This window comes from Salvia splendens, chromosome 7, assembly GCF_004379255.2.
Source record: "Salvia splendens isolate huo1 chromosome 7, SspV2, whole genome shotgun sequence".
NCBI classification, from domain to species: domain Eukaryota; kingdom Viridiplantae; phylum Streptophyta; class Magnoliopsida; order Lamiales; family Lamiaceae; genus Salvia; species Salvia splendens.
In genome coordinates this window covers 14,505,142-14,516,710 of record NC_056038.1, presented here as the reverse complement: position 1 = coordinate 14,516,710, position 11,569 = coordinate 14,505,142, and the positions used below count along the sequence as shown (strand labels likewise).

At 36.2% G+C, this 11,569-nt stretch overlaps 1 protein-coding gene across 1 annotated transcript; it reads right to left on the bottom strand.

Annotated features, from left to right (window-relative positions):
• Positions 1–25: 25 nt before the first annotated feature.
• Positions 26–5,504, bottom strand: LOC121741230 (actin-related protein 7-like). The gene is made up of 7 exons (XM_042133938.1): positions 5,326–5,504; positions 2,627–2,842; positions 1,997–2,138; positions 964–1,208; positions 666–849; positions 502–566; positions 26–405 (listed from the first exon to the last, which is right to left on the bottom strand). Exons 1-7 carry the CDS (start codon positions 5,401–5,403, stop codon positions 253–255), a joined length of 1,083 nt encoding a protein of 360 aa, XP_041989872.1. The 5' UTR covers positions 5,404–5,504; the 3' UTR covers positions 26–252.
• Between the last annotated feature and the right edge of the window lie 6,065 nt (positions 5,505–11,569).

The following is an 11,569-nucleotide window of genomic DNA, read 5'->3' as shown; positions in this document are numbered from 1 at the left end:
TAAAGGCAAAACATGAGAACACACATTTTAGATGAAACGTTGTCTGATGTAAATCACTTTCATATTTTGAGTTTTTGCTTAAGCTACAACTCAAGCCTTTGGCATCTACATGTAGTTTTGGTCATCTAGAATATACATATCAAATCACATACATAGGAAACTGACACAAATTCTGGAATTCATGCAAGTCGATTATAGCTCAACTTCTAATTCAAGCCTAGCTGCTACCTCTAGTAGAATTGAATTCGTTGCTTAAAAGCATTTGCGATGGATAATAGATGGCCCGTTTTCATCATAATCAGCCTTGGTCAAATGTTGGTTTTGAGGGAACACCACTTTGGCTAGTATGGCTCCTCCCACCCATGCTGAGTTACTTGTCAAATTATCTGGCATGTATTCCGGCGCCTGTAATAAGGCACAATCAGATGTGCATTCAAAACATACGAAGTTCAACAACTCCCGATTGGTAGGCTTTACTATAGTTAGTACGGGATTGATTACCTTCACCAGAGGACGGATGGCGGAGGAGGAGAGTGCAGCTTCCTTCTGAAACCTCTCTTCAAAACCTACAACCAAAGAAATTACCTTATAAAGGAGATGCTGATGGAATATATTTTGATGTTACAAAAAAAAGGTAACTTGAGAAAGCAATCATCACATCTCACCAGCCATAGAAGCAGTTCCACCACATAGTACAGTATTCTCCAGCAGCTGGCGGTGATTCTCAGTTGACACGGTTGAGATACAACAAACCAGCTGCTCAACTATTCCATGAGCCTCTAAACCTAAAACCGTTGGTTGGAACAAGGCCTCACCAACAGTATACCTTTCTCTTCCAATTTTTATCACCTGAAACAGATAGCATTACAACATCAATCCAAGGTCCATGCACGATGACATGGAATTCTAAAGAATTGTGTGATACACTCTCTTGTTTCATCACCAAATAGAAAAATAGATAACCTGTCCATCAGGCAGAGTGTGTTGCTCCTCTGAGCATCCCTGCTGGAACCTTCTATAAGCAGCAGCATCCTCACTACAGCAGGCATATTGCTCCTTCAACTTTTCCACATCAGAGAAGCTTAAGTTCACATGCGGATTGGATTCACCAAGTTCTTGAGCAAATAAGTTGGTCAAATCCAAACCACCTGTTTCAAATCGTCTAGAAGATATATGCTGAACAGCACCTTCTATTACTGATGCAATATCTGAAAATTTGAAAAAACAAAACCATTTGTCAACAGAGCTTGTGCCATAGACAAACTATATTGCTGGCCTAGGTCAAGTCATTAGGCAGTCAAAGTAACACTTGATATAGATAGTGTTGGTGACAAAGCATGCTGAATACATTATGCAACTCAAAATTGAGAAAATCAAAGCTACCTACTATAGATGGGTTGCCAAGTCAAAGAATGCAGTTGCTCATAATATAAATATCTTAATAGACAAAACTAGGAGGAACACTCCATCATCTTTGAGTTAAAAAACTGGTTCATATAAGGAATATAGCTGAGAAAACACATCTAGATCCAAGAGTTATCCTTGAAAACGAATGAGAAAATTTCACAAATAAGGTCATCCTTCTTCTTTTTCTTTTTTTTTCAATGTTTTAGGTGGAAGAATAGCAGCACTGACAGTTCAAGAGGCTGAATGTATTCAAAGAAACACAATATTAACTTGTAGTAACACTTATACTTCTCCTTCCAACTACCTACTTAAATAGCTCCACAGGACTTTGCAATTAATCGGTTCGTAGCTAACTGAACATTGTTAACAGTAGAAAGTAAGAAGAAGACATCCAGATGGCTTGCCCCTATATTAAATTTAGACATATGTTTAAGGTCAAATATATATAAACTTCCACTAAATAATGGGTTAAGAATTAAGATCAAGCTGATATGAAGCTCCAGGCCAACAAAATTCTACATGTCATCTTCGGATCTTCCCAGCAGCAGTTGAAAGGAAGATCAGAAACAACAGGTTGGTCAACACATACCCATTTTTCCATGGCCGATATCAACAGTGCATCCTGAGATGCGACCCACAGCATAAAGTGATAGCACTGCTTGCTCAGATGCAAAAAAGCCTGAGATGTTGAACTTTTCAAACATCAATTGCACCAACTGCTCTCTAACTGCCTGTTTCACAATATATGACGCTGACAAATTAGCGAAGAGTTTAAACAAAAAAAATATACATGTCATATTATTTGAATGCCACATGAGCATCCAATAGTTTTGATTTTTTAAACTGAAGTTGATGTTCAGAGCTACAGTTCTGACCATTGATGGCAATATGTCCAGACTCCATATAGTATGTTTTTTTGCGTTTATCTTACTTTTGTTTTTATGCAAATGCCATTTGAATAACATCAGTTCTATAACAGCAAAACAAACAAAAACAAAGGTACTGATACTCTATCCAACTTGCAGCTAAACTCCAAATTCAAATTCCATATTCATCTCAAGCCTTTAGGATAATAGTAATACTCAGCCATAAACCTCATATTCTGCCTGTAGGTTTATACACTAACACCTCAATTACCATCATTCAATAGAACAACACATGTTTCAAACAAATGATCAAGATATAAATTTGACGAAGAGAAGACTTTGGCTAAACAAACCTTTGGAGTTGCCAGTGGTTCTGTAAACAAAATTTGCCCCTCATTGCCAATCTCCCAACCCAAACCAGAGTACAGCACATGGCTTAATAAATCTTCCATGGCATCCCAATCTCTAATAAAGCCTCGGATAACTGGATTAACAATCACATTTTCAAGGGAGGAAGAATTCTTCAAGGATTCATCTACAGGTACACGTTTCATTTGTGTTGGAATTACCTAAAATGAGGACGGGACATTGTAAATAAAGCATGTAAGAGAGAAAAATAGCATAAATGAAAGAAATCATCATAGTGAAGTAAGTGCTAAAAGGGTATTCCGCACAAAAAATGGTGAATATTGAATAACATGGATCCAATATGGTAAGTCAAATCACTAAGAAATATGGAGTATAAAAGATCAAGAATTACTAGCTGCAACATTAACATAGGCAGAGTCATTGACAATGACCATAACACCCCCCTCCCCCTAAAAAAGAATAGATGAAAGCATATATTTGAAACACAAAAGGAGCACAAGTTTCAATTGAAGGGAAAAACTAAATAACTAGAACAAATTGAACATTGATAACTCATACAAATGAAGGGCTCCAAAATTTCTCCAAGTCCATTTTTGGAAATTTCATTTCTTTCCCTTAATTGATCATGTTTCGCAAGAAGCCCAAGCAATTAAAACTGAAGATGGACTTATCACTGATCTTAGTATTGGTTTTCAACTTCGTTAGTCTACAATCTACATTTTCACTAATGCATCACGATTCCGAAATGAAACTCGAACTCGAAAACCATTGAGCACTAATGCCAGTCTAAAAACCCAAGCCCAGAACCAAACTGAGGCCCATAATTACAACACATTCATAAGCAGCATTCTGAAATCAAAGTAGAGTTTCACCAACTTTGTCTCACCCGATTCACTCTAGAAGCTTACCAATAAAATTATCATTTCTCAAAATCATAAAAGAAATGTAACCTCAGGGCCACATTCAGGAAGTGCATGATCATATTTGAAAAGTTTAGAACCAGCGTCAACCACCACTGGCTCCATTCTCCGAAAATTGAGTCCCAGAGGAACTGTTATGGCCCAATGGTTGATGAATTTGGATAGGAAATTGGAGGTGAAAAAGTGAAATGCAGGTCAACCAAACTAAGCCAATGTTCATTTATAGAATTATAGGACAGAGGCAAAGATGCTGAATTCACTCATTAATTCTATGGTAATGGTACTAAAGCTGATGTGTGAGTGATAAAAGTTGATAATGGTCCTCGGAAAGCACCTTGACATCTCTTTAAAACATTATAAATTACAGCTACATATTAAAACTAAAGCACCTTGACATCTCTTTAAAACATTATAAAATACTGCTACATATTAAAACTAATAGAGTTCTATGACATAACACAAATTTAAATTGCAACTCAGCTGTTAAAATCTGCCATAAATAAATTGTTTCCAAGTGGCAAGTATATAGCACTTTCTTAATGGGGGAAGATTGTTGCCTATTGGGGTCAATCTACCTCTTTCTAATTTTATATATTTCCCAAGCAAAATAAATTCAGTTCCACTTGGCAGAGGATTGAACTAAAGGTGGTAACGCTTTATGCTTCTCTTTAAATGCCTTTCTAACTAACCGTATGCCAAGTGGACAACCTACTAGGATTGAAGGACTCATTTAAGTAGATGCTCATAAAGTATTGAGGTGAGAATCTTCATTTTACTCGAATAAGAAAGGGCCGTGCTCTTGTCTTCAATAGCAAGAGTTGAACCCTAGGCTACTATAGTAATTGACCATAAGTGACGTGAATGGAAAGTCTAAAAGGAAAGATATTAACGTAGGAGACAATACACCACCACTTCTAAGCTTGTAAGTAGCATACAAATCCTTCAGTGATTTAGAATTAAGCCAATCTGCACATAAACTATGATTTCATTCTTCTATTGTCACACAATTCATTCAGTAAGAAAAGAAATTTAAAGTTCAAATAGTGTGTGCAAGAGTCATAGCCACGGAGCAACCAGAAACATCGTATAATAGTACTAACACTGATGCCACACTCCATAACTTAACAATATTTTTAGCATCACCATTATGTTGACAGAAGCCTATAGAGTACAATAAATATCACAATGGCACTTCTCACCCGTCATACCATTCAACTTCATAGCTATGCTTCATTCCTGAATAATGCAGTGTGAAAGATGCTCAAAATTGACCTAATCAAAACACTGAAGGCCGAAGGGAGTGAAAGGCGAAGCTCCTTCCAATGTCCTAGTTCAAGCATTTAGCTTTTGCTGAGAGAGCACTTAATAGAACAATCTCCCTTCTTTCATAAATTATTGTTGCTATTAAATGGGTATAATTAAATCTAAACAACCTAAACCCAAAAATAAAAACTTGTCTGGATTTATCCACTAGATCAAACAGGTAGTACCTCAAATAAAAATATTTCTACATCACACGACAAGGAAAAAGAAAAAAGGTGCATCCAAAGCTCAAAATTGATCGAAGAAAGAAGAGACGACGAGGACAAGCATCATCTCAATTTCGCAATTTCAAGGGTTATACAGCCAAAAATGGTCGCGAAAATTCACTACAAAGACTACCGTGCACAATTTTTTAAAGTGAAAAAAAGAGTCGTTGCAGCAATCGAATGAAGGGCAAGGGTACTCCACACCGAGCATCAGAGAAAGGAAAATCAAAGTACCATAGAAGGAGGCTGGTCGGGAACAGCAAAACCGGATTTGAGCAGCTTAGTTCCAACGTCAACCACCACGGCGTCCATATCTCCGGATGCGAATGCATGCAATGACTGAACTTGAACAACGCCGGCACTCAACAACACAGTGCACCGCCGGTGGCTAATTAGTTCACTCTATATCATTAAATTTATTCCACTCGAGGAAAAAATTGATAAAATAAAAAAGAATAAACAAAATAAATAAAATAAAATAAAAGAAAGAAAGAAAGAAAAAAAAGTGAATAAAGTATTAGAAAAATGAGAAAAAAGGTAAAATATGAGATAAACTTTTTATTTTTTTATGTGTTGAATTTGTTAAAGACGTCGAATGAGTTGACGCTATAAAAAAACGCACATTTAGCTAGCACTGAAATGCTAGGAAAACCCCCACCGTGCTAGGAAAAATAAGGTTTCTAAGCACATAGGATAGGGATGTCAATGTAGCCCGTAACCCGTGGGCTGGCCCGAATAGCCCGTCAAATTTATAGGGTTAGGGTTAGAAATTTCTAGCCCGATAAAATCAAAACCCGATTAGCCCGCACCCGATTAACCCGCACCCATTAGGGCCAGACTCGAAAACCGGATGGGCTGGCCCGAAAACCCGATAAAATTTATATTATTCTATTTTTTACTCCTAATTCGACATTTTAATGATTAATTTTAACTAAAAAATAACTTTCAACTTTATATTAAATATACAAATTATATATTGAATTTTTATTAAAATTATAATTGATAAATAAATTAAAAACATCAAATTCACAAAAAAAATATTTAAATTTCTAAAACATGCATTAAAATTCTACGAAATATCTCAAATATTAGTATTTGATCATGTTTATGATTGAGCTTAAGCATATATCTCAAATATATCATAATTAAATGTTTTACATTGTATGAATATTAGTAATTTTAATCATTATTTATTGGATTGATCGTATGTTAATAAATTATTAATTCAACATTTTATTGATTAATTTTAACTGAAAAATAACTTTTAATTTTATATTAAATATACAAATTATATATTAAATTTTTATTAATATAATAATTGATAAATAAATTAAAAACTTCAAATTCACAAAAAAAATATTTAAATTTCTAAAACATGCATTAAAATTCTACGAAATATCTCAAATATCAGTATTTGATCATGTTTATGATTGAGTTTAAGCATATATCTCAAATATATCATAATTAAATGTTTTACATTGTATGAATATTAGTAATTTTAATCATTATTTATTGGATTGATCGCACGCCAATATTATCGGTAGCAACCCGATTAACCAGCTGGGCTAGCCCGAAACCCGAGCTTTTAGGGTTAGGGCTGAGCTTTTATAACCCGAAAGAAATCATAACCCGATTGACCCGCACCCGATTGACCCGCAACCCGAGTAGGGTTAGCCCGAAACCCGACGGGCCGGCCCGATTGACATCCCTAACATAGGGTGCTAGCCATTTGCTTCCTTGGAATTATTCCTGAGCACGTTTCCGAGCAATGCTCCAGTTTTTTCGAGCACATTTCGGGTGCTCGGAAACATGGTCAACTCCTTTATGTAATGTCCGAGCACCAGAAGTGCTCGGAATTGCAAAGCACTATCACCTACTTTCTCTTCGTAGCACCTGTGTGAGCTCGGAATAATGCGCTTCAAGAATCCTAGCACAATTTGGTGCTCGAAATAATGCGACTGACGAATCCTAACACAGTTTGATTGTGCTAGGAAAGGACATTTCGGCAATGTAATATTCCGAGCACATAAGTACTCGGAATTCTATGATTTTTTCATATTTTTTATTATTTTATTATTATTATTTCAGCTTCATTTTAAATTGTTACTACCTCCGTCCCCAAAAATTTGTCCCACTTTGACCCGACACGGGTTTTAAGAAATGTAATGGAAAGTGAGTTTGAAAAAGTTAGTGGATTGTGAGTCCTACTTTTATATATTAGCTTTATATTAAAATGTGAGTAGGAATGAGTTAGTGGAATATGAGGTGAGGTCCACTATAAAAAATGGTAAAAACTGGAATGAGACAAATTTTGAGGGACGGACGAAAATGGAAAAATGGGACAAATTTTCAGGGATGAAGGTAGTAATTCAATGAAATTAAAATGGCATTAAACTAAAAACAGAAATAAAATAAACAAATTAAAAAAATAAAATAAACAAATTAAAATGCCAAATGGATGGCGAGAATTAAATTGTTTCACAAAGTCATGATTTCAAAATGCTCAAGTCTATATCTATATCACCAGTTAAAAATGCTCAAGTCTATATCTATATATCTATAGTTCACCCAAATTTTTCACTAAATAGGATCTCAATGTGTTGTTGCATCTGTTCCTTCATCAATTTCATTTTCTTATCCGACGCTTCTTCTACCTTTCTAACTTTCTCTTCCATCTGGGCTTCTATTCGCTTACACACTTCTTGAAGTCGCTGCTCGTAGAGCTCGTCCATCTTCCTCGGGTCGTTGTCGGTCGAGAGTACAGATGCATATGCTGAAGTAGCTTATGGGGGAGTTAATTTTGTTGCACTTCCTGCACCGGCCGAGAATCTGCTTTCTCTTCTTCACCTTCCCATGAAGCTCCAAGAAAAAGATGGCATCTAAATCCAGATTGTCTATCCCTTCGGCTCTTAATTCTTCGGCCCTTCTCATAATATCATCCTTCCAACAAGCAAACACAAATTAGATACTACCATAAGCACGCGAACAAATAAACAGTTTCACAACTTTCTATTCAATAATGCAATGCAGCATGTTATCATGTTGATGGAACAACAGGCAACGTACAATTCAGTTGTGTATATATGGTGGACTAACTAATTGGATTATACTTTAAGAGAAAATAAATCAAATTTCATGTATAATCATAACTAATCTAAAGTTTGAAAATGCTCAACAAGACAACAGTTAAATTATTTTGTACACTCAGAATTGCAGGGCAAAGGGGGAACGGCAAAGGGGGAAGGTTGACCGATGTTGTAGCATTTTTGTATTAAAACATTGAAACTTGAGAAGTATAGCTAGTACAACGAGAGAACCCCCCCAAAAAAAATAATAAGCCAAACTCTTGAAAGAGTGATTTAAGGAGGTTTGTAGCTACCAAATTCCAATTTGGTTTTCTCCTGTTTTTTTTGTATTGTACCTTCCTCCTCTTATGCCATTTTCAAGGATGCTTCACCTAAATGCTACTAAACAACACGATAAATGCTAGCTCAGAATACTTATTATCATGCAGTTCTATGAAATAAATCCAAGTCAGAATGTACCATCTTATTATATCTTTCCCTTTCTCTATCAAATACTTTTACTCTTTACTCTTTACTCTTTGTAGCTTGATAATTGTGAGATCATACATCTTCTAATGCAGTGGGGTTTTGACAGTATGAACTAACCAGAGATGATGTATCTTGATTCAGAAGCAAAGAAATGATGTTTCTTGTCAAAGGTTTTCCATGCTACAAATCTGCCGGATCAGACATCTCTCAGTTTGGGTGTGCTCTGCATGCCATCGCATGGATTGAGCGGTAGTTTCAGATGCATACAAACGCCATTACCCATAAATCTGGTTTGACCACAAACTTTGCATTAAGTTCGGTTCTCGTCTTCCCTCCAGTAGATCATGCACCCTCTCTTGCAACAATCTATCTCGGGAATTGGCGTATCTAAGGTCTGCATTTGTTTCTTGCCCTTAGAGAATCTACTAGGCATACAGTTTGGTTTCGTCAGGCGCTCCTCCATAAACTAGCACAATTCGTCAATAGTTCGTTGAGACATTCAATGTTCAGACTTCATAGTCATCAGTCGAGCATTTGTTGACAACTCGAAATAATCACAACCCGCCCACAAATCGGCCTGAGATGCTTCTAACAAATTATAGAACTGTTGCGACTCGTTAGTGGAAGATTCTGGCATGTAAGTAGGCGAGACATATTGTTCGGAATGTTGAGCCCGGAAATGATAAGGCTCATGACTTGTTGTCTGTCCCCACACATTGTGTACCATATGTTGGTATGGATTCGATGATGGATCGAAATGCATAGGTTCAGCCAGTATTGAACTGGACGACGCTTCTACATCACAATGAAATCTCCAATCATAGTGATTTGGAGTAAACCCCTTCTCACAAGGTGCTCTTTCACCGTATCAGTAGGAAAAAATTTGTTATTATCACAACGTGCACATGGACATCTAATTTTCGAACCATCCATTTTAGAGGGATATAACACAATAAAATTTATAAACATATCTAAGCCATCGATAAAATCACGATTGAATTCTCCAGTGGTGGGTACTTTCTCTCATACATCCACTCCCGTCCCAGAATTTTATCCATTACACTGTCTGCAAGTACGAAATTGATATAAATCAAAACAAATATAATAATATTTTCAATAAATTAACAAAGAATTTAGAGAAAATAATTAACAAATAAAAATTATACTATTGATCATCAAAATTATAATCAAGCGCACATGATGCGTTAGCACTTGAATAAAACAAATTAAATTGCGTGCACTTTTAAGTTAAGGCCATTACTTGAACAAAAAGTTATTAAAATTCTCAAGTTTCTTATCTAGAGAAGTTTGACATAGAATAAAAAAGTAGCTACCCTTTGAACAATAAGATTAGATTGTCAATTACAAGAGTAGTATATAATCACCTCATTATCTCACATGCTTGTTCAATATAGTAGAGGTACATGCTTGTTCATTATCTATGTAACCATGAATTAATTAAAATCTTGATAGTTTACTTGATTTTTTATAGATCTATTAAGCAGAAAATCCTTTTGATAAATACTGAAAGAACTCTCTATATATAGTTCACCTTATATTTTATTTTGGCAACATATATTGGAAATGCATCTACAATTTGCTGGGCTTCATGGGCAATTCACGATAGTTAGCTCATCTAGCATTTTCATGGGTAAATCTCCTATATATTATTCATTAGATCCAAAAATAAATCAAAGTAACTTATCCAGATATAATAATATTTCAATTAATTAACATAGAAGTTAGAGAGAATAACTAATAAATAAAAATTATACCTGTAGATAACAACAAGATAACGAGGCGGGGTGGCTACGAGACTACTTTGATTCGAAGAAGTAACAAGGTAAGAAGATTGAAAAAATGTAGGCAAAGATTGAAGAAATCGAGTTGGGGAGTAAATGAAAGAAGTAAAATGACAAAAGTGAGATGCAGATTTGGTCTGAAATAATATCCTCATTTTTCCGAGCACTTTTTATGGTCCTCGCAAAACGTCGGTGGAAAGCATACCTCATGTAAACGTTGCGACGCTGATTTCGAGCACGTAGTAGGTGCTCAGATTTCTCCTAGCACATTCTAACCGTGCTCGGAATGTGCTCAGATTGTGCACATTTTCTTTAACATTCCGACAACCAGGCTCGTGTGCTTGGAATGTGCTCGGAAAATTCCTAGCACATATTGGAGCACAATCAATTTGTGCTAGGAATATTCCGAGCACATTAGAGTTGTGCTAGGAATTTTTTGAGCGCTTTTTATGGTCCTCGCAAAACGTCGTTGGAAAGCATACCTCATGTAAACGTTGCGACGCTGATTCCGAGCACGTAGTAGGTGCTCAGATTTCTCCTAGCACATTCTAATGGTGCTCGGAATATTCTCGCGATTTGCAAAAGGTATTCCTAGCACTTTGGTCGTGCTCAGATTGTGCACATTTTCTTTAACATTCTGACAACCGGGCTCGTGTGCTTGGAATGTGTTCGGAAAATTCCTAGCACATATTGGTGCTCGTAATTTTGTACTAGGTGAACTCCCTTTTTTGTAGTGTGAGCACGTTGATATCGTTGATCGAGTACATTAAAGTTGTGCTAGGAATTTTTCAAGTACTTTTTATGGTCATTGCAAAACGTCGGTGGAAACATATCTCATGTAAATGTTGCAACGCTGATTCCGAGCACGTAGTAGGTGCTCGGATTTCTCCTAGTACATTCTAATTGTGCTCGGAATATTCTCGCGATTTGCAATAGGTATTCCTAGCACGTTGACCGTGGTCGGATTGTGCACAGTTTCTTTAACATTCCGACAACCCGGCTCGTGTGCTTCTAATCACAACCCGCCCAGCCCACAAATCAGCCTGAGATGCTTCTAACAAATTATAGAACTGTTGCGACTCGAAAGTGGAGGATTCTAGCATGTAAGTAGGCGGGACATAT